This window comes from Mustelus asterias, chromosome 25 (assembly GCF_964213995.1).
Source record: "Mustelus asterias chromosome 25, sMusAst1.hap1.1, whole genome shotgun sequence".
In the NCBI taxonomy this organism is placed as follows: domain Eukaryota; kingdom Metazoa; phylum Chordata; class Chondrichthyes; order Carcharhiniformes; family Triakidae; genus Mustelus; species Mustelus asterias.
In genome coordinates, this window is record NC_135825.1 from 50,896,888 (window position 1) to 50,924,853 (window position 27,966).

Sequence of the window (27,966 nt, forward strand, 5' to 3'; positions counted from 1 at the left end):
ATTCGCTGAACTCGTCCATGCAGCGTTGCAGTTGAGATAGAAAACTTGCGGCTTGCCTCATGTGAATGCCATGAGCCACCATTCCTTAGTACATTTTACTTTTATACACTATGCCAGCTGGTGCCCACCTTATCCTCACTTTGAAACCCAATAGTAGCCGTTACTGGCATTCGTATATTTTCTATTTAATGCTAATGCTTCTTACCCTCCAGGGCCTATTTAGGCAGCAGAATATTGACTAATGGAAGCAGCTAGTCAGGGAATTGTGCATTAAATTGATGCCAGTACCAATATCCTGATTTCCAAGTTACATTCATCAATTGTCCCTGTGCTCGTTGACCTACATTGACTCTCAGTCTGGCAACATTTCATGTTTAAAATTTGCATCCCTCCATGTTCCAACCTCTCCCCTTTTCTGTGGCCTCCTCGAATCCTACAATCCTGCAAAGTCTCTGCACTCCTCCAATTTTGGTCTGTTAGGCATCTCAGTTTTCTTTTACTCCACCAGTGGTGGCCATGTCATCAGCTGCCTAGGCCCCGAGTTCTGAAATTTCCCTCCTGAAATCTTTCTCTTTTTCCTGCCTTAAGGCACTTCTTAAAACCTCTTTCATCCACCAAAATGCCTCTTTATGTAACTCAATGTCAAATTTTGCTTAATTTGCTGATATTGTGTTCCTGTGAAGCACTTTGAGGCATTTTTATCTCATTAAAGGCACTATATAAATGGAAGTGGTTGTTATAGTGGCTTGCATAATAATTAAAAATATACTCCATAGTCTGGTCTGAAATACTTGCGCAGTTTTTGATGTCTATCGTGATGTTAGATTGAGTATAAGCTCTCTTTCTGCTGTTATCCATTTTTTTTCTGACCCATTAAAACTAACACTGGAGAAAACATATGGAAATAATAAGTGGATGATTGAGAATATTGTGTGGTCCCTCCTGCAATCCTCCCACCCACCCCCCACCCCACCCCCAAGCCCGACCCCTGCCTGTCTGTTGGAGCATTCCAAAGCCATGAGCTGGAACCAGACTCGAGATAGAGCACAAGACACACAGTCCTCTCAGCACTCACACTTCGAATGCTGCACGCTCCCTTTTACAGTCACTGTCTAGGATCATCACAAAAGATGGGGACATTGATCCAGTACCTCGCCGTGGTCTTTGCTGTCGTCCTGACTGTGCAAAGTCAATCCTCATTCACAGAATACATCGAGAGAAGGCTGTCTGCTTTCGAGGTAAGACTTTTAATGCTCGTTCATCGTGCTGTTTCTGATCTGCAAATGAGGAAACAATTAGAATTTTTTTTAAAAATTCGGTTCTTGGTCTCCAAGATGCTGAGTCAGGAGTTTGGATTTAACATTTACTTTCCCCAGCTGTCAATGCTTTTAAGAAAAGGACTGTATTCTCTCTGCTTCTTTGGGTGAACTTTTGCTGTTGTTCTAAGCACTTTGGGATTTAACTTCTGTCATCGCTCTGGGTTTGTGCATTTGCACCCTATTTTAAAACCACTCTTAATCCATTTAAGCAGACAAATGCATGCATTGAAAAGCACAAAATGGAACTTTACATATGAACCAGAGGACTGAGGAAATTAAACTCCCCTAAGTGATTTCGAGTGATTATAAGAATTCCCACTCATTGAATTATGCAGGAGATCTTGAAGGAACTCCAACGGCATCACATGAACCTATTTGGCACAAGCACAGTCATGCAAGTAAATGTGTATAGCAATGGGCCAGATGTAATACACAAGGTATGCTGTATATCAAATGACAAGAAACATAATTTCCATATCAGAATTCAAATACTGTACGGGCCGGTGCAACATGTGTCTTATTTTTTAGAATTTTAGGAGGAACTTAATATGAGTTAAAATGAGGTAAATTATCATTGATAGAAATGATTAATGGGGCAATGTCCTTGTACTAGGGAAGTTTTTTAAGATATTTATTATGCCATAGATTGCATCTGCTGCCCAAGATTTATTATTTTTAAGTTTTAATACAAAAGATGAGTTGTGCAATGGTTGACATGGTAAACACACTGGCTGATGTGATTTGAGCTAAAACAGATGGTGTAGATTCCCAGTTGGCTCCCCAGCTGCGTTGGACTGCTGGTAGTCACCGTACAGTTGGCCTCAAGTCCCCTGGGCTGGGAAGGAGAACACCAGCCAGGATTTCCAATCCTGGCAATTGTTCAGTGAATCCTACCGGATGTGCTTCGAATGAGAACAACATCATTGCTGTGATGCTCTCACAGTTGAATAGCCTCTCACTGACCAGGCTCACACAAAAAGTAGCCACTTGGGCAAAATAATGGACAGCTGCTTATATCTATGGCAACATACCTCAGAGTATAGGTGAGCTCAGAGTCAGTACTGGATTCTCTGATTCTAACCGTGTGAGGGAACTCAGTGGATGCCATCAAAATCCCAGATAATTTTGCTTTCAGCTGTGTACCTGTTAACCCTTCCAGTCTGGGGTTATTTCACTTATTTAAAGTTGTGTAGGTCCAAGGTCTGATGTAGAAGGATAAATGAAAATTGGCTGGGTTATACAATGAGCACTCTACCCACTCCACCAGATCATTGCCCAAGTGGAAAATGCTCTCCCCCATTCAACTCACCATCCCACCACCGTCTCCCCCCCATCCCCCTCCGCCCCCCCCCCCCAACCCCCTCCAAACCCACCCGCACCAAACACATCCCACCACCATCACTGAGACACTCCTCCAACTCTCCAGGTTCATGTTATCAATCTGCACATTCCATAAAACCATAAGATGAAGGAGCAGAATTAGGCCATTCGGCCCATTGAGTCTGCTCTGTCTGGATGAAGGTCACCCGGACCCAAAGTGTTGGCTCTATTCTCTCTTTTCACAGATGCTGTCAGACCTATTGAAATTTTCCAGCATTTTCTGTTTTTGTTTCTGATTCCAACATCAGCAGTATTTTGCCTTTATTGATTAGGCAGGGTTGGAATGGCCCCCCTGGAATGGCCCAGACACTCAAAAAATGAAAATTAATCACCAGGAAACTGCTGTAAGATAGCTGGGAAACAATAAAATTATTACTTTATTCAAATAACTGTTACAAAATTTTTGATATTCGTAAATAAATATATTGAGGATGGGAATGAAGGTTGTTTTGACTGATTATCTAATTGGGTAAAAGAAATCTTTTAACTTGGTAATTGGCTGTGGGAATGTGGGCCTCAGATGGACTAGTGAGACAAGGCCATGGAAGTGAAATACTTGGAGAAATTTGTTCCTCTGGGATCTGAGCTGTCTTCAACAGTTGTGCTCACCTAACTTGATCTGTCTTGTTTTTATATTCATTCCTGGGACATGGGCGTCCCTGGCTGGACAGTATTTATTGCCCATCTCTAATTGCCCTTGAGAAGGTGGTGTTGAGCTGCCTTCTTGAATCACTGCAGTCCATGTACTGTGGGTTGACCCACAATGCCATTAGGGAGGGAATTCCTGGATTTTGACCCAGCAACTGTGAAGGAATGGCGATATATTTCCAAGTCAGGAAGGTGAGTGGCTTGGAGGGGAACTTATAGGTGGTGCTGTTCCCATGTATCTGCTGCCCTTGTCCTTCTAGATGGAAGTGGTCATGGGTTTGTAAGGTGCTGTCTAAGGATCTTTGGTGAATTGCTGCAGTGCATCTTGTAGATAGTGTACACTGCTGCTACTGAGCGTCGGTGGTGGAGGGATTGAATGTTTGTAGATGTGGTGCCAATCAAGCAGGCTGTTTTGTCCTGGATGGTGCCAAGCTTCTTGAGTGTTGTTGGAGCTGCACCCATCCAGGTAAGTGGGGAATATTCCATCACACTCCTGACTTGTGCCTTGCACATAGTGGATAGGCTTTGGGGAGTCAGGAAATTAGTTACTCGCCACAGTATTCCTAGCCTCCGATCTGCTCTTGTAGCCACTGTGTTTATCTGGTGAGTTGAGTTTCTGGTCAATGGTAACCCCAGGGATGTTGACAGTGGGGGATTTAGTGATGGTAACACCATTGAATGTCAAGGGGTGGTGGTTAGAGTGTCTGTTATTGGTGATAATCATTGCCTGACATTTGTGTGGCGCAAATGTTACTTGCCACTTGTCAGCCCAAGCTTGGATATTTGAACATGGGCTGCTTCAGTATCTGAGGAGTCACAGATGGTGCTGAACATTGTGCAATCATCGGCTAACATCCCCACTTCTGACCTTATGACGGAGGGAAGGTCATTGATGAAGCAGCTGAAGATTGTTGGCCTAGGGCTCCTGCAGAGATGTCCTGGAGCTGAGATGGTTGACCCTCCACAACCACAACCATCTTCCTATGTACCAGGTATGACTCCAACCTGCGGAGAGTTTGCCCCCGATATCCATTGATTCCAGTTCCACTAAGGCTCCTTGATGACACACTCGGTCGAATGCGGCCTTGATGTCAAGGGCTGTCACTTTCTCCTCACCTCTGGAATTTAGCTCTTTTGTCCATGTTTGAACCAAGGCTGTAATGAGGTCGGGAGCTGAATGATTCTGGTGAAACCCAAACTGGGATATATAATTTTGTCCCATTTTCACATCTTAACGTAATCTCATTAGAAGACTTGTACTATTTATTAATCCTGCATCTAATACATTAATACATGTGGTGAAAAGCTGATCCCCTGTACGGATCACTGGGCAATAGCTAGGGAACCAAACACTTGGTTAGGGGCAAGAAAGAAAGAAAGTATTGACAGTGCTGAGGTTGTCATGCTTGGCTGACCCTCAATTTGAGGATGCCCTTGCTCAGGGTCACCAGTCTCAGCTATGGATCTTCATGTGACTGAATAAGCCAATGATTGGCCTGCAGCTTTGGGGCACTTGGAGCAGAACACCCCAGCAGGTAGTGAGATCCGGACTGTAAAATTTGCTTCCTTTTTATTCCTCCTCTGCTGCTGTTTTGCCTCATTATTGAGACATTGGGACTGAAAGCATGACGCAGCTTAGAATCATACAATCCCTACAGTGCGGAAGGAATCCATTCGGCCCATTGAGTCTGCACCAACCGCAATCCCACCCAGGCCCGATTCCCGTAACCCCACATATTTACCCTGCAAATCCCCCTGACACTAGGGTCAATTTAGCATGGCCAATCAACCTAACCAGCATGGCCCCAAATGGGCGGCACAGTGGCACAGTGCTTGATGGGCAAGTTCTCGCCATTTTAAATGATTGGTAGCAACCAGTCATTGATGTCAATGCCACTGCAATTCAAGGTGAGCTTCAGAATGTCTTTGAAGCATTTTCCTTGCCCTCCCCTGGAACACTGGCCAACCTCCCAGTACTGAGGTAACCAGCCTGTTTCTCCTTCGGTTCCCTGAGCACTGACTGTCAATGTGAAATGTTCATGATGGGGAGGTATGTAGTTGCAGCGTTGGCAGGTTGGAGCATGGCTCGGCAAATAGTTCTGTCAGGGATGAGATGAATGTGGGACAAGGCAACTAGAGGAGAAAAGGGGGAGGTGTTACCATGCTTGAAGAGAGACCCTAAACCAAAATAACCAAATTTACTGAATGGCCCCCAGATGAAGAAATTACCAACAAGATTCTACATTTTGCAGCTTAACATGAACAGAACCAATGCAAACTACATATGAATTAACAGGCAAATGATACTTTAAATAAAAATGCTAATTTCATCTTTAGTAGTCAATATAATAGAGTTATGGCTTAGGCAACCACAAACATTTACTTCAACCATACAAATGCCGCATTACGTGGCTGCATAGTTTCCCAAAATGCTATTGGGCATATACTGGAAAAGGAACAGAATTACAGTGCGATGCGAAAACCTCAGGGGAGCAGGAGGGTAAATTCTTTATGGGTAATTTAGCACACCAGCTCTCTGGAGGAAATATTTTCAGTGAGATAGCGAGGGGCTGGACAGGAATTGGTTCAGACTGCAGGGTTCGATGAAAGGAGAACTGTTGTTATCTGAACAGCCATCTGCAGTAGAGGCCAGATTATCAGTCCGAATGGGCAAGCCCCAGCTCGTCAATTCATGAAACTGTCCGATAATCAAGAACGACACATCATCCATTGGTCTGGAAATTTTAGCAGGAACTTTCCCACAGTTGAAGTATTGGAAGGAATCTGGTTCAATGCCCATGTGCATCATATGGTATTCAGATGTCAACTTGGGGCCACTTTCATAAAATCATAGAAAATCACAGCGCAGAAGGTTTGGTAACTGTGCTAGCACTTTGAAAGACCTGTCCAATTAATCCCACTCCACTGATGTTATTCTTAGTTCTGTAATTCTTTTCCTTTTCCAGTATGTATACAGTAACTTTTTGAAAGTTCCAGCCAAATTTCCTTCCACCACCCTTTCAAGTTCTCACTGCGCAAGACAAATTCTTCTCATCACTCACTTGATGCTTTTGCTAATTATTGTTAGTCACTGTCCTCGGATCATTGACCCTCCTTTCTATTCAGACAAGGGGACTGGATGCCAAGAAACTAAGGGAGTGACCGAAGGCTTGGGAGGTAGGGTGTGGGGGCGGGTGGGGGTGGAGGTTGGGGGCAGGGGGGGGGAATGGACAGCGGGGGGGTGAAGCAGGGGTGATCGCAGAATTTGAAGTTTATCTTGAATAAGATAATCTTTCACACCCCAACAGGGAAATAGCAACAACCCTTTATCTTTGAAAATACTCTATAAATGCAATCAGGAAAATTATCAAACAAAATTTGACACCAAGGGCAAGATCTAACAGCCCCGTTTGCTGCGGACACAAATCCTGATATGACGCTAAATCTCGCAAGAGGGCCAAAACGGGATTTGCACCGATGAGATGGTGGTTTGAGGTCTTCCTTGCCCCCACTGGTAATGTGATCAAGTTCATGCCCAGAAAGGGCATCAACTTGATTGCCATTAATTGGAACAATTTAAATGTACTTAAACAGCTTCACACCTTAGCATCCACCCACGGTGGAATCTCCCATGCTGGTAGCGTGAATCATTACTGGTTCTCAAAAGCAAAAGCCAGTTGTGATGACCATGCCGAGGGTGCGGAGGTGTCTGGAGGCCTAGGGGGTTGAGGGCCAAGGCTGGGCATTGTCCCTTGGTACTCTGGCAGGACCAAGTGGGCACTGCTGCGGGGGGGCGGGGGGAGGGGGGGTGTAAGCTTCCTCCATTGGGGGTGGGATTCCCTTATGTGTGGTAGAGGGGAGAGGGGAGAGCCCCGATGTCAGCACGGGGTAAGGAGAGGGGGATAGTGCCCCCAGTACTTCCGTGTGAGAGGGAAGTCGCCTCAAAACCTGTGGGGATGATCCTCCATGTTAGGGAGGGGGGGAACGTATTTTAAAGATGGCACCCCGATCTCTGTGGAGCCAGTCTTGCTGACTCAATCAAGCCCCCACCCCACCAGAGTGACAGCACTGAGTGGCAGAAAATCTGGTCTGAAAACTCAGTTGTGATTCTGGAGAGATAACATGCCATTTTTCAGTCCGAACCTGAGAAAAATTCTGCGCCAAGTCACATTTGGAGATAACAGGCCAGATGATCAATGCTTGGTCATAGAGGTTGGTTTCAGAGAGCATTTTGAAAGTGCGGAAAGGGGTAGAGAGGTAGAAGTTTTTAGGGAAAAACTTCCAGAGCTTAGGGCCTAGAAAACTGGCGACAGAGCTGCCATTTATGGAGCGTTAAAAATCAAGGATACAAAGGAGGCTAAAATTGGAGGCGTGCATAGATTTAAGGGCTATAAGGTTACAGAGATGGGGTTACAAATAAGCTTAAAATCTATGGCTTGCAGGATTGGGAGCCAGTGTAGAACACTGAGCACAGGATTGATGGAGGAACAGGAATTGTGTGGCTTAAGAAATGGATGAGAGTTTGAAATGAGCTCAGGTTTACTGAGGGTACAAGGAGCGGGGAACCAGCCAAGCGAACTTTGAAATAGTCAAGTCTAGTGATAACCAAATATTGATCAAAATTCCATCAGCAGATAATCGTGGTGTACTTAAGCATTTGATCAGAATTAAAATATAGATGGCAATTGGTAATAAAGCCCTGTCTATTTCTTGTACAGGATCGGATAGCTGTCTGGTATGATCAGACACAGAGGTACTCCACAGAATACAGAGAATTCAAAAACCAGATTCTTGCTCTTGTGGATAGCTTGGATAAGGAGAGGGAAGAACAAAGGCGCAACCTTGATTTGGCAACTTCGCGTATCGAACGAGTCGAGCGAGAGATGGACTACCTAGAGACCAAAAATCCAGCACCAGCCTGCGTGGAGGTAGAAGACAAGTTCATCGATAAGAATTCTGACAAAACTCTGAGAAAGAAGAAACCTAAGCAAAACAAGTTGGCAGGTAAAAGATAGATGATAATGGATCTTTGAATGTAAGTCACAACAACCACGAACAATCTAATTCTTGCAAATTCACTGCTGAACATCTAGGCTGACCAGCAAATGGTCACTGAAAGCCCTTGATGGTTTCAGAAAGAAATAACTTGCATTTATATTGCGCCTTTCACAATCTCAGAATGTTCCAAAGTGTTTCACAGTTAAGTTTGAATTGTAGTCACCCTCGGGCGGCACAGTGGTTAGTATTGCTGCCTCACAGCGCCAGGGATCTGGGTTTGATTCCCGGCTTCGGTCACTGTGCGGAATCTGCACATTCTCCCCGTGTCTGTGCAGGTTTCCTCCGGGTGCTCCTGTTTCCTCCCACAGTCTGAAAGATGTGCTTGTTAAGTGGATTGGCCATGCTAAATTCTCCCTCAGCATACCCAAACATGCACCGGAATGTGGCGATTAGGGGATTTTCACAATAACGTCATTGCAGTGTTAATGTAAGCCTACTTGTGATTAATAAATAATGTTAGTTGCACATTGTGAAGCTAAACCAGGAATGTTCTAAATGCAACATCTTCCTGGACCCCTTCATCCCACCCCTCACAAGTCCCAGTTGACCTCAATTATTTCAGCCCTACCAAGCCTAGGATGTGTAGCAAATGGACTCAGTTCCCCAGGAAAGAAGGAAGAGAAGAATCAGTCAGAGTTTCTCTCTTATTCTCCATGAAGTTAGCATTATTTGAAAGTGTGTATATGGTACAGGTTACCAGGTGTGTGTATACAGATGTATTCATGTACTTTTTTTAAAAATGTGTTCATGTAATGAGGGCATTGCTGGCTAGGCCACGATTTATTGCCCATCCTAATTGCCCTTAAGAAGGTGGCAATGAGCCTCAGGCTTGAACTGCTGTAGTCCAAATGGTGTAGATACATCCACAGAGCTGTTAGGAGGTTTTTGATCCAGCGACAGGGAACGAATAACAGTATAGTTCCAAGTCAAGATGATGTATGACCCAGAGGGGGACTTGAAGGTGTTGGTGTTCTCCTGCAACTGAAGCCCTTGTCCTTCTAGGTCATGGGTTTAGAAGATGTTGTCAAAGGAGGTTTGGCAACACTCTGCTTTCTTTGGGTATGTGTGGCCATGTGTATATGAGGACACGGTCTATGTGTTTGTGTTTGTTTGTTTGATTGTCTGTGTGTGATTGAACGTCAGGGAAGGATGAAATTGTTCTGGGCTGAGGCCCCCATCTAGTCTCAGATGTGAAGAACCACCATTTGAGTGAAAACATTGGAGCAGATTTGCTGAATCAAACATATCAACATGAGTTAATATGGCTCACATGGTAGGTAAATCAAGCCAATTTAAAAAGAAAACCCATTGTTGTTATTCAACCAGTATTGGAACTATCAGTAAACAATTTCAAAGCGTAGTGACTTGGAATTGAAAGACAAACTCTAATTATTTGTTTTCTGCCACTTTTTGAAACCAAGAGAAACAAAAGAGGCTGCCAAAGAGTTGACATCACTTGCCAAGAGTGACATTGGAAAATATGGATGGGCCTTTTTAACAGGACAGTGAGGCTGTTGATAGGTCCTAAATATACTGAATCTATAACAGGATTTCAGACAGCCCCATGGTAATTACAAAGGATATTAGCTCCCTGTTTGAGAGGCTTAGAAGCTTGAGGCCTACTACCTGACCAACGCCTTTAAGTGCTTGCCTACCCAACCAACCAGCAATTAGCCCTGGTAGCCTGCAGGTGATTGTCCCTGCTTTTTGTAAGTTGCTCCAGGCCCAGGTAAGGATCCCATGCTCAGGATGTAGAAACCATGGCTAACAGCAGTGGAATCAGTGAATTTTCTGTGGTGATGGCCGAAGAACTAAAAACTCAAGGTGGAGGGGGATCCTTTGGGAAGAGGATTTAAGCACACAGGAGGAAGGCAACAGGAAACCACCTCATGAATTATTTTCCCTTGTCGTGTTGCTCATTGAATTGAAATTGGGAGACTCCTAATGCTACAGCCACATGGGGAGGGGTAAAATATGATGCCGCTATTGTACTACCCCAAATCTGACCATAACCGGCTTTCTGAAGGATTCAGAAGGTACTTACTCAAAGTTTTGCTTTACTATTTATCTACTGATTGCAAATAAACGAGTCTGGCAAGCTTTTTTGAGTTTTAAGACAAAAAGGGGTTAATTTTTATTGAATTAAAAATCCTCCTGGTTTTTTTTAAACATAAAAAGATAAACCTGTGCTTCTCAAATTCCTCACCCCACATTCACCCAAACAAACTTGCAAATTTTACAACTTATACTGTACGTAGTTACTTTCTTAGCCAAATTAAAATTTAATGCTGAAAGGTAAAAAAGCTTGAGGGTTCACTGTTTGTGAGTCCTTTGCTGGTCACAGTGCAGAAACAGTTCCAGGTTTGCTTTTAGGTTCCAGGAGTTGGGTTGAAGCCCATGCAACTGCAATTGCCAAAGACAATTTATTTTTTAAAACATAAATGGTCTCTTCCAAAAGTCAACAATTTTTACACTTGAGGTTCCTTTTGATGGAAATTCACTATCTCTATGCTGGATTTTTAAATTAGCAGAGATAAGGCATTTACTTGAGAGAGAAGGGACGAGGAAGAGTATTATTGCTTTGTTGGCAACTTCTCTAGGCCACTCACCACTTCTGTCTTTAGCAGCTTGTATAAAAAAATTTTTAAATGGTTACTTCAGTCACATGACCTCTCTCTCGCCATAATGATTTCAGAAGGCGTTTGTTTATCTAAAGTTTGAACCAACAGTTGCTTTTGTTTCATGGCTGGGTTGATTAGATTCTGTAATATACCAGCCATTAATTTCATGAATGAGTAGTTATCCATCTTTATAGGAAACCATCTTTCATATAACTAATGTCCGAACAGATTTTCTGGCTGGAATTCTACCGCCACACCTATCCCGGAACTGGGGCGGGCGCGGCTCACAGAACGGAATTCTCCTAGGGTGGGATTTGACGAGCCTTGCCTGAGTGAGGTCGCAAAATACCGGCCTCTGTCTCTGCAATTGAGATGGATCGCAAGCCATGATCATAATGAATGGCAAAGCAGGCTCAAATGGTTGAATGGCCTCCTCCTGCTCCTCTTCTCGATGTTGCTATGCTAAGAGGTAGTCTAAGAGGAATATAAATGATGGGCCCGATTTTACCATCAAGTTGCACCCATTTTCAGGCACAAAAACTTGGTAAAGTCGGGCATGAGGTGAGCAGCGTGATCCCCACCCGCCTCCCTGCCGGTTCCCCCTTTACCAAGGCCCGAAAATGGGCACGATCGGGACTGCGCCCGAAACAGGTGCGACAACCATTTAAATGTATTTGAATGCATTTAAATTGAATTAATGGGCTGCACGCCCAACTTTACCAGCAGTTCCCCCTTTACCACCGCGTTCGCCAATCTGGAATCAGCGCGAAACAGACATGCTCCATAAAAGTCCAATTCGAGCGTTCCATCAGTGAGAGTTAGTGAAGCTGCAAGTGTATAGCGTCCGACGGCTCTCTGTTACTCATGGCTGTCCTTTCACTGTGGCCATTTTCGGTCTCGGGTCGGTGGCGGCTCTGCGAGTGTGTGGGGGGGTGGGTGGGGGGCTGTTACTCAGAAGGGTATCCGATGTCTGACTTGCAGCACGGACCCGGGTCTCAGCACTAACCTCAGGTTTTGTGGTGCCGTTGGATCCCAGTGCACTCAGCACTCTTCCAGCTGAAGGATGTGCACAAAGCCCTTGCAAATTGCACTGCTGCAGCCTCTCAACTTTGCAAGGAGCTGTGATTGTGGGGAGCATGTGGCTGGGGGAATTGGGGGGGGGGCGGGGCTGTGATTGTGGGGAGCATGTGGCTGGGGGAATTGGTAGGGCTGTGATTGTGGGGAGCATGTGGCTGGGGGAATTGGGGGGGCTGTGATTGTGGGAGCATGTAGCTGGGGGAATTGGGGGGGTTATAATTGTGGGGAGCATGTGGCTAGGGGAATTGGGGGGCTGTGATTGTGGGGAACGTGTGGCTGGGGGAATTAGGGGGTATGGACAGTGACTGTTGATGGGCTAGGGGCAAGCAGTGTTTCTTAGCCTCTACATGTGTTCCTTTCCATCTCCACAGCCCTCTCTCCCCGCCTCAGAGTGACGAGATGGCTTTTGCGATGCAACCCAATCAATCTTGCTGTGCTTGTGGTTGCTGCTGGAACTGAGGAGGAGGAGCAGGAGGAAGAATTGTGGGCACAGGAGGCTCAGGCCTTACCACTTGCAGGACCAGAGGGACACAACTACCAGAGGCAGGAGGTGGCTGCCATTCACCCAGAGAGGGGGGCATAGGAGAAGGAGGGAGCAGAGATCCCGGCAGTTCCGTGCATGAGTGTCATTTGAACAGATGTCGGACACCGTGTGCCGCTGATACCTCCGCCTCCGCAGACCTGGCACCAAGAGGGGGGCGGGGGTTAGGGCCCACTCTCAATGGCAGTCAAATTGACGGCCGCTCTGAACTTTTATGCGACTGACTCCTTCCAGGCCCCTAGCGGAGATGTCTGTGGCATCTCCCAATCTGCCATGCACACCTGTGTCAAGCAGGTCACAGAAGCCCTGTATGCCCGGGCAGGGCAGTACATCAACTTTAACCTGGGCCAGGCCCATCAGGAAGCCCAGGCTGCAGGGTTCATCGCCATTGCGGGGATGCCTAACGTACAGGGGGCCATTGACTGCACACACGTCGCCCTCAAGGCCTCGCTGTAGAATGCACGAACATTAATCAACAGAAAGGGGTTCCACTCCCTGAATGTTCAACTCGTTCAACCATAACATGAACATTATGTCTGCGCAAGACATCCAGGTAGTGTGCAGACAGTTTCATTGTCAGGAACTCGGACATCCCGGAGGCATCTGAGGAGGAACCCAGGCTGCGGGGGTGGCTCGTGGGTGATATGGGTTACCTGCTTCAGACATGGCTGATGACGTCTGTATGGAGGCCTGAGTCTGAGGCGGAGATGCGCTATAATGAGGCCCATGTAGCCACCCGCACGATAGTGGAGAGGTACATTGGTCTCCTCAAAATGCGATTCTGGTGCCTGGACCGCTCTGGCCGGACCCTCCAATACAGCCCAGTGATCTCTTCCCGCATAGTGGGCGTGTGCTGTGCCTTTGCACAATCTGGCTCTACAGAGAGGTGACCTATTGAAGGAGGAGGACGACGTGGAGGCTGACCAGCCGGGCATCGCTGGGGAGGATGACCAGAAGAAGGAGGAAGAGGAGGAAGATGAGGAAGAACATGCCGAGGAACATCAACCAGGCGCTGGAGGGCTGGCAACCCAAATGGGGCATGCGAGGATGGCTAGGAAGGCCCTGGATCACCAGGCGGTTCACTCGCTAGGTGCTTGTGTCTGTGGGTCCCATCCGCTCTCCTCAAAATTCCTTCTACCTCCTGCAACATTGTCACACCAGAGTGGTGGGCCTGGGGGGAGGTCAGAAGGTGCAGCCACAGCCACAGTCTCCTGGCTGGAAGACCCTGGCAGGGGCTCGAGCCCTTCCTCCTCCCTTGGGGTTCCTGTGGGCCCGAGTCACTCCACGGGACGGTGGTGCTTCTGCAGTGAAGCTCCAGCGTCACTTTGCCCTGCCAATCCTGGAGGACCACCTGCGTCCTACCCATGGTGGTAGAGCCCTCTGCGATGGCCACTTGAGTCGGGGGCCATCTCAATGGCCGCAGCAAGTGCCCTCTAAGACTGGGCCACGTTCTGCAAGCCCTCAGCCATAACCCTCTGAGACTGGGCCACATTCTCAAGGGCTGCTGCCGTAGCCCACTGGGCCAAATTCTCAGCGGGTCTCCTGCATGCTCTCGAGCCTCTCAGCCATGGGCCGCAGAATTTGGAGAAGCCTGTTCAGTCCCTCAGCTGTGGGCTGCTGTGACACGGCCATCGCTTGGAGGCTGCCACTCATGGCGAGGATCCCCTGCCCCAGGCATTCCACTGCAGACGCCAACCTTGCAGTGTTGGCCTGGGAAGCACGCAAGACAGGCAATAGCTGGTCCACCTGAAAGCTTTGGGACTCCTCCCAACAGCCTTGCAGTTGGTCCAGTGTGGCCATCAGCCCCTCCTGCATTCCCTGGCTCTGTTGCTGCATCTCCAGCAGTTGAGGGAGAAATGATCTCAGAGGACCAGCGTGTAACCTGGGGCGAGCTGAGTCCTTGCCTCCGGCAGGCCCCCGCATGCCAGAGGCCTCGGACATTCCCTCCTCCACCCGATGTACATCAGCAGATGTATCGTGCTCAGCAGAGAGTGACCCAGAAGCCTCACCACTAACCGGACCCACCAACGTGTCAGTATCTGGGATGGTGAGTAGTGAGGTGGAAGCTGACACCAAAACTGTGCCACCCTCGGAGGTTCCTTCAGCCATATCCTCCGAGGACTCATCCGAGCTGTCTTGACCAAGATGAGTGGGAGCTGCAGTGGGAGGGGCATGATGTCAGAAGGCCCTGGGGCTTCCGGATCTGTCCCTGCAACACAGGACACAAGGTTAAGTGCAAGGGAGGGAGAGGAATCCGGGATGCCAAACACATGATTCATATTTCTCCATTGAACATAGAACAAAGCACCAAAAAAATTATATCACAGGAACAGGCCCTTCGTCCCTCCGAGCCTGTAGCGATCAGGCTGCCCATCTGAATTGTTACCCCCTACAATTCCGGGGACCATAAGCCTCTATTCTCATCTCATTCACACAGCTGTAGAGATGCCCTTTAAAGGTCACTATCGCATCTGCCTGTGCAAACTCCCCCTGGCAGCGAGTTCCAGGCACCCACTGCCTTCTCTGTGCAAATAAACATGCCTCTTACATCTCCTTCAAACCTTCCCCACGAACCCGAAACTCATGCCCCCGAGACGTTGCGTCAAAGTGAGTGGAGGAATGACAGGTGCTCACATCTTGACGGCAGCCCGGCCATGCTATCACTGCCAGCCCGCACCTCCCCTTCCCTTGACAGCTCCAGCGCCCATTCCTTAAAGGGGGAGGACCCGGAGGTCTGGCTCACCACCCCCTGTCTTCGCCCTCTCACGGATGTTATGGTTGGTCTTCTCCTGTGGAGACAGAAGGAATCATGAAAGAAATGATGGCGTGACTCCTGCAGAGTATCAGGTGGTGGCCCTTAGAGGGCAAGTACAGTGGGGCTCTTGGAGGGATAGGAAGTAGGTGCTTGTGGGTCAGGAGCTGGAAGCATGCAGGGTGCTGGGGATGGGAGGATCTGGGGGAGATTTGGGGGAAGGTGCTACATGGGGTTCAGCACTCACCCTTGCTGCCCGGATGAGGTCATTGACCTTCTTGCGGCACTGCTTCCCGGTTCAGGGGGCCAGTGCCCTGGCACTGACTGAGGTGGCGACTTCCTCCCAGGCTGCATTCCCATCAGCTCCCCTGGGTCTGCGTCCTCCTGGGGAGAAGAGGGTGTCCCACCTCATCTCTACTGCATCCAGTAGCCTCCCCAGGTCGCACTCAGAAAATCAGGACCCGGAGGTGGTGGGGTTGCGGGGGGAAGGGGGGGTAGCGGTTGCTGGTCGTGCGCACACTTTGTGCAGGTATGCCTGCCTGTCTGTCCATTCTTGTGTTTTTGTGGAGCTGCCCCTCATTAGGGCAGATCAGCTGCAGGCAGTTTGGCAGAACATTCCAGCAAGTTCCATGCAGTTTGCTTGTTAGCATTGAGGGGAAGGCAAGTGAGCACTTGCAGATGGGGAGGCGGGGCGGGTGGTGGATCAATGCCTCAATGATTGGGGCAGGGGAGAGAGAGGGAGGTGTCACACAGCCATCGGAGTCCAGAGGAGATGGGCGGGAGGGTTCGGGATGGGAGTGAAGGGGATCACTCTGCCTGATATCTGTAGGGTGGAGGGAGGAGGGTGGATCTCTCTGCCTGTGATCAGTGTGGAGGAAGGAGGGTCTGCTGCCACTCTGCCTGAGATCAATGGGAGAGAAGGGGGGGTCCACTGTCACTTTGCCTGAGATCGGTGGGGGGGGGGGGGGGGGGGAGAGGGGGCAGGGGGCCGTCATCGATCTGGGTAGCGGGGGGGGGTGGGGGAATAAGGGGATCAGTAATGTTGTGGGAGGTGGGGCAGTGTCTGTGGGGGCCAGGGGGAGGCATTATCTGGCCCGGGAGTGAAGTGGCAGGGGAGTGTTATTCTATCATTTTTTTTCTGCACATGCGCAGTTGGAGGCGCCTATCGGAGCTGCAGGATTTCGGGCGCGTTAAGCCCCATCCACAGGCTTCTGCAGCGCAATTTGGACTTGCTGATATTTTTGCCGTCATGATGTGGAGATGCCGGCGTTGGACTGGGGTAAACACAGTAAGAAGTCTCACAACACCAGGTTAAATTCCAACAGGTTTATTTGGTAGCAAAAGCCACTAGTTTTCGGAGCGCTGCTGCTTCGTCAGGTAAGTGGGAGCTCTGAGGTTCTGAACTCCCACTTACCTGACGAAGGAGCAGCGCTCCGAAAGCTAGTGGTTTTTGCGACCAAATAAACCTGTTGGACTTTAACCTGGTGTTGTGAGACTTCTTACAATATTTTTGAAGGCAGAGTGTGTACGGGGGCCCCTGAGAACGGGTCTAAAAGTCAGATCTGAAACACTCCCAGATTCAAGTCAGCCCAGCACTTAGAATCAAAATGGTAAAATAGGGCCTAACATGTCCCGTACACTTGAATCAATCCCCTTTGAAGTCATTCTTAACATCCTGAGGTATGAAATTCCATGAGGAATAATCAACATTGCAACTTTCCAGAAGCTGGCCAACTTGCAATACCAGACATCAGGTGACTTGGGGCAGCCCTCTTAGGTCAGTGTCTTTCCTTGTTTTTAAAATGTTCTTTCTAAACAGTTCAATATATGTTTGGTCAGTTGGCGATATTACAGATTGACATCACTCATGCATAAGTCACATCATCATGACACATGAGAAACTGAAAAGGAAAGCGCAGGGCTGTAAGGGATAGAGAAATGAGCAGATGAGCTGACCTTAGACAAGTTGTTATTACTAAGCCTACCAACAAAAATGCATTCAGACTCATTAAAGATCCAATTATATGCTAATTAGGAGAATCTGAGATTATCTATTATATATTAAATAGGTGAGTGTTCTCATGAATCCATGGGAACAATGCATATTGGTGACACTTTCTATGGAGTGATTTATTTATTACAATGGACAGCGCCGAGTGTTACATGCTAACAACCTATTCAACACTCAGAAATCCCAATCCATTTCCTTCAAAATCAATCACAGTCTTGAGTATCCACAGTATTGAGTGTCAGTGGGCAGGACAAATTGATTTGAAAGAATTTGGCACCGTAAAGGTAATGTAACTGCGAAAGGGAAAGGAAACATCAGTTGATGGAATTCCGGCAGCCAATCAGCCCAAAAACACATACAATGCCACTAAAATAGCATGTAGAATCTTGAAATCATTCTGGAACTGAGTTGTGTTACAACGATGGATCTAAAAAGTGAACTGGAAACCACGATTACACCTACCACAAATGTTCTCATGCAATTTGTGCCACTTTTCACTTGTCTGCTTTGTATTTCATCGGCACTTGATTTCTGAGCTACTTCCTCTCACCCTAAAGTCATTTCCAGTTTTATATCGTCAGGAAATTGGACCATGTGTCAACTGAGTTTCTGAATCCCAGGTCATTTATGTAAATCATAAACATTGGTAGGTCCAACACTGATCTCTCCGGCATCCCACTCAACTCTTCCCTGTGCTCCAACAGAGCTCGAGGGCACAACTCATCCGAATCAGCTCTGACAACCCATGCCAGCGGGAAAACTGGAGCATATCCCACTGGCATTAGCAGCACCTGTCAGGTGGGGTTCACCCACCTGATCGATGCAAATTTATGCATCGTGAGAAACACACTGGCCAGTGTGGCATTTCTGGGACTGGTGCACTATTTTTAAAGGGCATCCAAATCTCAACGTTCAAACACAGGCCCCTTCACCCTCTGTAATGGAAAGATGGAAAGGGTGCCCCTCCCCCCGCCTCCTGCTGGCTAAAGAAGCACCCCCAACACCTCAGCACAGAGGGGAATCCTCACCCCACTGCCAAGAAAATGAGTCATCCCCTTCATACCACAGGCATGAGGGTGATCTGACACCACCTCCCCTTGAGACAAAGACTCCGATAAAGGGTCCCCTCAGCCCCCCCCCCCCCCCCGTCACCCCCCGCCCCTCAGGAGCCCCCCCCAGGTCCCAGGTCCTGCCCCTTGGCAGTGCCAATGGTGCACTGTCCCTGGCACCCTGGCACTGACACCCTGATCTAGTGCATTGAACTCCAAGGGTGGTCAAGGAGGTAAATCCAGTCCCCATGTGCCCCTCTGCCACTGGCAATCTGGGGGATTGGGGAGGCGGTGGGAGGCTCAGTCTGCGGACAAGGGGTTGACCTCAGGACACTCCCCGGGATGGAGGTCTCGTGGCTGGACTGCCCCTTCTAGGCCTGGGAAACCTGAAGATTATTCTTGGCATGGTGAGTTCAGGCAGCTCTATAAGTAACATCTTCATTCAAATTTGATTGAGCTTTTTGAAGGAGTTATCAAGAAGGTAGATGGGGGCAGTGCAGATGATGTTGTCTACATGGACTTTAGCAAGGCCTTTGACAAGGTACTACATGATAGGTTGTTGCATAAGGTTAAATCTCTTGGGATCCAGGGTGAGGTAGCTAAATGGATACAAAATTGGCTTGACGACAGAAGACAGAGGGTGGTTATAGAAGGTTGTTTTTCAAACTGGAGGCCTGTGACCAGCGGTGTGCCTCAGGGATCCACACTGGGTCCACCGTTATTTGTCATTGATATTAATGATTTGGATGAGAATTTAGGAAGCATGATTAGTAAGTTTGCAGCTGACACCAAGATTGGTGGCATAGTGGACAGTGAAAAAGGTTATCTGGGATTGCAACAGGAACTTGATCAATTGGGCCAGTGGGCTGACGAATGGCAGATGGAGTTTAATTAGACACAGGCCCCTTCACCCCCTGCATTGGAACGATGGAAAGGGTGCCCCCCTGCCTCCTGCTGGCTAAAGGCGCACCCCCCAACACCTCAGCACAGAGGGGAATCCTCGCCCCACTGCCAAGAAAATGAGTCATCCCCCTCATACCACAGGCATGAGGGTGACCTGACACCACCTCCCCTTGAGACAAAGACTCCGATAAAGGGTCCCCTCAGGCCCTGCCCCCCGCCCCCCCGCCCCTCAGGAACCCCCCCAGGTCCCAGGTCCTGCCCCTTGGCAGTGCCAATGGTGCACTGTCCCTGGCATCCTGGCACTGACATCCTGATCTGGTGCATTGAACTCCAAGGGTGGTCAAGGAGGTAAATCCAGTCCCCATGTACCCCTCTGCCACTGGCAATGGGGGGGAGATGGTGGGGGGCTCAGTCTGCGGACAAGGGGTTGACCTCAGGACACCCCGGGATGGAGGTCTCGTGGCTGGATTCCCCTTTCTATGCCTCGGAAACCTGAAGATTATTCTTGGCATGGTGAGTTCAGGCAGCTCTTTGAGTAACATCTTCATTCAAATTTGATTGAGCTTTTTGAAGGGGTTATCAAGAAGGTAGATGGGGGCAGTGCAGTTGATGTTGTCTACATGGACTTTAGCAAGGCCTTTGACAAGGTACTACATGATAGGTTGTTGCATAAGGTTAAATCTCTTGGGATCCAGGGTGAGGTAGCTAAATGGATACAAAATTGGCTTGACGACAGAAGACAGAGGGTGGTTATAGAAGGTTGTTTTTCAAACTGGAGGCCTGTGACCAGCAGTGTGCCTCAGGGATCCATGCTGGGTCCACTGTTATTTGTCATTGATATTAATGATTTGGATGAGAATTTAGGAGGCATAGTTAGTAAGTTTGCAGCTGACACCAAGATTGGTGGCATAGTGGACAGTGAGAAAGATTATCTAGGATTGCAACAGGATCTTGATCAATTGGGCGAGTGGGCTGACGAATGGCAGATGGAGTTTAATTTAGATAAATGCGAGGTGATGCATTTTGGTAGATTGAACCAGGGCAGGACTTACTCAGTTAATGGTAAGGTGTTAGGGAGAGTTATAGAACAAAGAGATCTCGGGGTACAAATTCATAGCTCCTTGAAAGTGGAGTCACAGATGCACAAAGTGGTGAAGAAGGCATTCGGCATGCTTGGTTTCATTGGTCAGAACATTGAATACAGGAGTTGGGACGTCTTGTTGAAGTTGTACAACACATTGGTAAGGCCACACTTGGAATACTGTGTACAGTTCTGGTCACCCTATTATAGAAAGGATATTATTCAACTAGAAAGAGTGCAGAAAAGATTTACTAGAATGCTACCGGGACTTGATGGTTTGTGTTATAAGGAGAGGCTGGATAGACTGGAACTCTTTTCCCTGGAGCGTAGGAGACATAGGGGTTTCTTATAGAGGTCTATAAAATAATGAGGGGCATAGATCAGTTAGTCAATATCTTTTCCCAAAGGTAGGGGAGTCTAAAACTAAAGGGCATAGGTTTAAGGTGAGAGGGGAGAGATACAAAAGGGCCCAGAGGGACATTTTTTTCACACACAGGGTGGTGAGCGTCTGGGACAAGCTGCCAGAGGTAGTAGTAGAGGCAGGTACAATATTGTCTTTTAAAAAGCATTTAGTCAGTTACATGGGTAGGATGGGTATAGAGGGACATGGGCCAAATGCGGGCAATTGGGACTAGCTTAGTGGGTATAAAAAAGAGCGGCATGGACATGTTGGGCTGAAGGGCCTGTTTCCATGCTGTAAAACCTCCATGACTCTATGAGCCCAATTTTACCATCAAGTTGTGCCCATTTTTGGGCATGAAAACTTGGTAAAGTCGGGCGTGAGATGAGTAGCGTGATCCGTGCCCGTCTCCGCCCCAGTTCCCCCTTTACCAAGGGCCAAAAATGGCCGCCGTCAGGATTGCGCCCAAAACGGGTGTGACGTCAATTTAAATGCATTTGCATACATTTAAATTGACTTAATGAGCTACATGCCCAAACTTACCGGCACTTCCCCCTTTACCACCGCGTTCGCCCGTCCAGATTCGGCACGAAACAGACATGGTCAGCAAAGGTCCGATTCAGGCACTCCAGCTTCTGAGGAGGTAAGTCCCAAGTGTCCGGCGGCTCTTTGCGTCAGATCGGATGCGGTGGGGGAGGGAAAGGGGTGGGTCAGATGGCTCTCTGACTCAGATCGGTGAGGGGGGAGGGAGGTGGGTCAGACGGTTCCACTCAGATCGGTGTGGGGGGAGGGTGGTCAGGGGGGTGTCCGCTGCCTCTCTGCGTGTGATCGGGGGGGGGACGGGGAGGTCCGCTGCCACTCTGCTTGTGATCGGTGGGGGAGACGGGGAGGTCTGCTGCCACTCTGCTTGTGATCGGTGGGGGGAGACGGGGAGGTCTGCTGCCACTCTGCTTGTGATCGGTGGGGGGAGAAAGGGGCTGTCTGCTGCCACTCTGCGTGTGATCGGTAGGGGAGGAGGGGGGGTAGGGGGCCACGATCAGTCTGGGTAGCGGGGGAGTGAGGGGATAAGGGAGTCGTTAATGCTGTGAGGGTGGGGCAATGTCTGTGGGGCCAGGGGGAGCCATTATCTGGCCTGGGAGCGTTGCGGCAGGGGAGCGTTTTTCCTTTTTTTTAACTGCGCATGCGCAGTTGGTGGCGCCGATCGGAGCTGCAGCGTTTCAGGCGCGTTAAGCCCCGCCCATAGCTTCTGCAGCGCGATTCAGAATCGCTGCTACTTTTTCAGGCAGAGTGCGTATGGGGGCGCCTGAGAATGGGTCTAAAAGTCGGGTCTGAAACACTCCCAGTTTCAAGTCCACCCAGCACTTCGAATCAAAATGGTAAAATAGGGCCCTATGACTCTTGTCTTGTCTGTGTACTGTGAAAACTTTGAAGTGGCCTGCTCAATTTAATCTCCATGCCCGCTGGATACCTGGAAGGCTTCCAAATCCCAGCAGCACTTCATTCTGCAGCAGGGATCCCCCTCTGCCTAATAAGTTGCAGGTGTCAGAAGAAGACTTTGGAGTCTTCTGACACACAGAAATAACTTTCACTGGGGGATTCACTTCCCCAAAGCTGCTCAGTCAGATTCACTCTTGTAACACTGCCAAGTGTTCAAGTCTCTGAATCTTACTAGAAAGTTCAACTCCAGTGCCAGCTTTTTAAGTCTTTTGAAATCCATTGCAGACCTTTGAACATCTTTGTTCTCATTCAATTGCGTGGTCCAATACCTTGAACTAGCCTTTGATTGACAGCGTTTTGGGTTCTTTCACAGCATGCTGGAGGTTTGTTTATTGATTTTTCCCTTCACGGTTGAATGCATCTAAAGTACCTTCCATTGTTTCTAACAGCAATGTTTATAACCATCCTAGTGCAGCTTGACAACTGCAGGCAACCTCAAAGCAGCTAAGTGCTTTTACTTCCTCGTTTCTAATCACAATGTATTTGTAGAAAGCCCTTGGACATAGTTCTGTGCAGCTTTCTGAAAGCGCCTGGTAACACTGTTGTCTGCTGCTAAACATTGGAAATGGATGAGAAAATGGGGGTGGGGGATTCACATGCCCCATTCGCCACTGGCGGCGATCCCTACAGCCCACAGAATCAGTGCCAGGGCTAAAACGGAATTCCCACCAGATGGCAAACCCGTCATCATTTACTGAGCCCACCCCGCTGGCCCTGATCAGGTTCTGCCCAGGCCAGCAGGAACCTGATAATTATGCAAAACTGGTAGATCGTTTAAAAGCAAAACATTGCGGATGCTGGAAATCTTGAAATAAAAACAGAAAACGCTGGCAGAATCTTAGTATCATAGAATCCCTTCAGTGCCGAAGGAGGCCATTTAGCCCATTGAGTCTGTACCAACTCTTTGACAGAGTATTTTACCCTGCACCCCCCTGCCCCCCCCCCCCCCCCCTTATCCCCATAACCCCACACATTTGCCATGCCTAATCCATCTAACCTGCACATCTTTGGACTTTAAAAGGGAACCAGAATACCTGGTGTTTCTCTCTCCACCGATGCAGGTGGTACAGTGGTTAGCACTGCTGCCTCACATTGCCAGGGGGGACCTGGGTTCAATTCTGGCCTTGGATGACTGTGTGGAATTTGCACATTGTCCCTGTGTCTGCGTGGGTTTCCTCCGGGTGCTCTGGTTTCCTCCCACAGTCCAAAGATGTGCATGCTAGGTGGATTAGCCATGCTAAATGCACAAAGTTAATTGAATAGGGCAGAAGACAGGTGGGATGCTCTTTTGGTGAATCGATGCACTCAATGGGCCAAATAGCCTCTTTATTCACTGTAGGGGTTATATGCTTTTATGCTTCTAATGAAGACAAGGATGAGGGTTTCACCAGGAAATGAGTTGAGACAGGGGTGAGGTGGACAATGACCTGAAGCAAGATTTGGGAGTCTTAGTGATGGCATGAATATGGAGTCAGAAGCTGATCTCAGTATCATATGTGACACAAAGATTGTGAACAGACTGGCTTGGCCTCAAACTGTTGCCAGGGACAGGGATGGAGTCGGCAGCTCAGCAACAGAGTTTGGTGTAGGGACTGAAACAGTGCTTCAGTCTTGGGAAAACTGAACTGAATGTTGGATAAGCTGTTCGAGAGCGAGATATAGCTGGGCGTCATCAGAGTACAAATGAGCACTAACGCTGTGTTTTTGGATACTTTCACTGAGGGGCAGCACTTAGGTAACAATTAAGAGAAGGGGCAAGGCTGGAACTTTGGGTAACTTTAGAGGTGACAGTGAGAGGGCAGGAAGAGAAACCACTGCAAGAGATGAAACAGAAAATGCTGGAAAATCTCAGCAGGCCTGACAGCAACTGAGAATAGAGCCAATGTTTCGAGTCTAGACGACCCTTTGTCAGAGCTCAGCCTGCAAGAGATTTTCTGGCTATCATTAGAAGGATAGGAATGGAACCGGGTGAGAGCAATTGACCAGATAATCTATTTAGTGATAGAGATTAAAGAATAAATATTGGTCAGGGAAATTGGGAAACTCCCTGTTCTTCTGCAAGTAGTGTCATGGGATCGTTTACATTCACCTGAGATGGTGGATCAATATCTTACCGAAAGAAAGCACTTCTGAAGGTGCATCTTCCCACCGGTGCTACACTGGACTGTCAGCCTAGATTATGGGAACAAGTGCCCAGGACTTGAATTCACAATCTACTTGCTCAGAAGCTACTCAGTGCACAGAGCTGTTCAGGTGAAGTTAGTCTATGCCAGTGGCATGAAAGGAACTCATGACAAATTGGCAGTCCACTTTACATCATAGGAACACAAAAAATAGAAGTGGGCGTAGGCCATTTGGCCCCTCAAAAACATTCTCCACTATTCAGTAAGATAATGGTTGATCTGACTGTGGCCTTAACTCCACTTTACTACCTGCCCTGCATATTCCCTCACTCCCCTAAAGTTCAAGAGTCTAACTCAGCCTTGAGTATTTTCAATTACCCAGCCTCCACTACTCTCTGTAGTCTCTCTCCATTTAAATAAAATTCTTCTTTCCTATGCTTCGCACCAAAATGGACAACCTCACATTTTCCCACATCACACTCCATCTGTCAAATTCTTTGCCCACTTACTTAACCTGTGTTTATCCCTTTGCAGACTCTTGGGCTGAATAATCTGGGGGGTGGGGGCTGACGGTGCCTCTCCACCCCCCCCCCCCCCCCCCCCCCCATTCCACCTTCCCACCCTGGATTCAACATTGGTATGGAGCCAACAAGGGATGGTCCCTTCATCCAAGTTATCAATATAGATAATAAATAGCTAAGGCTCCAGTACTGATCCCTGTGGCACTTCACTCAATACAGTTTGCCAACCTGAAAATGACCCATTTATCCCGACTTCCCAATCTTTTTTCCATGCTAATGTATTACCCCCAAAGCCATGAGCTCTTGCCGTAATAAATGTTTAAGTGGCACTTTATTGAATACCTTTTGGAAATGAAATAATGGTTCCCCTTAATATATTCTGTTTTTCATGAGGTGGAGATGCCGGCATTGGACTGAGGTGGGCACGGTAAGAAGTCTCACAGCACCAGGTTAAAGTCCAACAGGTTTATTTGGAATCACCAGCGTCGGAGCACTGCTCCTTCATCAGATGAGTCACCTGATGAAGAAGCAGCGCTCTGAAAGCTCGTGATTCCAAATAAACCTGTTGGACTTTAACCTGGTGTTCTGAGACTTCTTACTATTCTGTTGTTGCATCCTTAAAGAACTCTAATAAATTGGTCAAACAAGAATTATGCCCAGTTATATTTTATCCATTGAAGTTAATGGAGGGAAACTATTTTCTGTTACTATATTACTGTTCAACAAAATTTCGTTTCAGCCTTTAAGTTTTTGCTTTTATTCTTTCCAGATTGCAGAGAAATGATTGCCAGCATTAAAGCAATGAAAATAGTTAAGAAGTTGGAGACTACTTCTGGCCTGTGGACAAGGGACCTCATGTCGGACTCTGAGAAGGTATATCTCTTTGACGGCACAGGTAACGACACAATCTATGAATTTGCCAGGTTAAGGGACCTCACCGACTTCTCTGGCTTGATGAAAGCAAAGAAAATCAGACTGCCTTACCCATGGGCTGGCACAGGCCACCTGGTGTACAAAGGCTTCCTGTATTACATTAGAGACAAGCCCGAGTTCCAACTGATCAAATTTGACCTGAAGAACCAGACGGTGATAGACAGTGCCATGTTCCCTGCCGAGCAGCAGATCCCAGTGTACAGCCTCTCACCGTTCAACTACATTGACCTGGCAGCCGACGAGCAAGGGTTGTGGGCCATGTATGCCACCCAAGAGAACGAGAAGAACATCTGCCTCGCTAGGTTGGATCCCAAGACGCTGGATATCGAGCAGATGTGGGATACGCCGTGCCCCATAGAGAATGCTGAGAACGCCTTTGTCATCTGCGGTACACTTTACGTGGTGTACAACAGCAAGCTCCGCAGCCGCTCACGGATCCAGTGTGTGTACGACGTCAATGGCATAGTGACCAATGAGCTAGCGCCTTTGGTGTACTTCCCCAAACGATATGGGACGCACTCCAGTATCAAATACAGCCCAAGAGAGAATTATCTCTATGCCTGGGACGATGGGTACCAAATAATATATAGGTTGGCAATGAAGCAGAAATCCGAACTGTAAACTCTGCATCTAAATACATTTTGTTACTAGGATCAGGAGCCTGCACAACTTTCCACAAAAGCAGTAGAAATCAGGGCAGGATGGAAAAGCATGATAATGCTATAAAATAAGTGGTTAGTTAATGTACCCTGGCTCAATTAAAGTACTTAGTACCATGATAATAAATCAAGTATATAATTAATTCAGACATTTATAATTAGCTGTATGTTAACATGCCTGATAATGTTATGTGTAATTCACAAAATCACAGAATACTGCAGTGCAAAAGAGGCCCTTCGGCCCATCAAGTCCACACTGACGCATGAAAGGCCCTGACCTGCCCACATAATCCCACTTGCCAGCACTTGGCCCATAGCCTTGAATGTTATGCCACGTACTCATCCAGCTACTTTTTAAAGGATGTGAGGCAACCCGCCTCTACCACCCTCCCAGGCAGCACATTCCAAAACGTCACCACCCTGTGGGTAAAAAAGGTTTTTCCTCATATCCCCCCTAAAGCTCCCACCCCTCACTTTTAACTTGTGTCCCCTCATAACTGACCCTTCAACTAAAGGTGAACAGCTGCTCCCTCTCCACCCTGTCCATGCCCCTCATAATCTTGAACACCTCAATCAGGTCGCCCCTCAGTCTTCTCTGCTCCAGAGAAAACAAGCCAAGCCGATCCAACTTCTCTTTATAACTTAAATGTTCCATCCCAGGCAACATCCTGGTAAATCTCCTCTGCACCCCTTCCAGTGCGATCACATCCTTCCTATAATGTGGTGACCAGAACTGCACACAGTACTCCAGCTGTGGCCTCACAAAGTTCTATACAACTCCATCATGACCTCTCTGCTTTTGTAACCTATACCCTGATTGATAAAGGCGAGTGTGCCATAATGCCTTTTTCAGCACCCTATTAACCTGCCTTTCCGCCTTCAGAGATTTATGGACAAACACGCCAAGATCCCTTTGTTCTTCGGAACTTCCCACAACATTATTTCTTCCAAAGTGTATCACCTCACACTTTTCAGGGTTAAATTCCATCTGCCACTTATCCACCCATTTGACCAACTCATCTATACCTTCCTGTAAACCAAGACACTCCAGCACACTGTTAATCTTTGTGTCATCGACAAACTTACTGATCCTACCCCCCACATAGACATCTGTGTCATTTATATAAATGATGAACAATAGAGGGCGCAGCAGGGATCCCTGTGGTACATCACTGGTCACTGGCCTCCAGTCACTGAAGCAGCTGTCTGTCATCACCCTCTGTCTCCTACCGCTAAGCCAATTATGAATCCACCTTGTCAGATCACCCTGTACCCCATGTGCATTTGCCTTCTTAATAAGTCTGCCACGTGAAACTTTGTCAAAGGCTTTGCTGAAATCCCTGTAAACTACATCAACCGCACTACCCTCATCTACACACTTGGTTACATACTC

The 27,966-nt window shown here is 47.9% G+C and overlaps 1 protein-coding gene across 1 annotated transcript; it reads left to right on the top strand.

Moving 5' to 3' along the window:
- The first annotated feature begins 1,034 nt into the window (after nucleotides 1-1,034).
- On the top strand, nucleotides 1,035-27,966 carry LOC144479167 (olfactomedin-like protein 3). The gene is made up of 3 exons (XM_078197765.1): nucleotides 1,035-1,238; nucleotides 8,066-8,351; nucleotides 25,751-27,966. The coding sequence occupies exons 1-3, from the start codon at nucleotides 1,083-1,085 to the stop codon at nucleotides 26,533-26,535; spliced, it is 1,227 nt and encodes a 408-aa protein (XP_078053891.1). The 5' UTR covers nucleotides 1,035-1,082; the 3' UTR covers nucleotides 26,536-27,966.

Coding starts and splice junctions, on each gene's coding strand:
- LOC144479167 (XM_078197765.1), top strand. CDS start 1,083: ATGCTGCACGCTCCCTTTTACAGTCACTGTCTAGGATCATCACAAAAG. Junction 1,239..8,065: donor GAAGGCTGTCTGCTTTCGAG/GTAAGACTTTTA, acceptor TTTCTTGTACAG/GATCGGATAGCTGTCTGGTA. Junction 8,352..25,750: donor TAAGCAAAACAAGTTGGCAG/GTAAAAGATAGA, acceptor TATTCTTTCCAG/ATTGCAGAGAAATGATTGCC.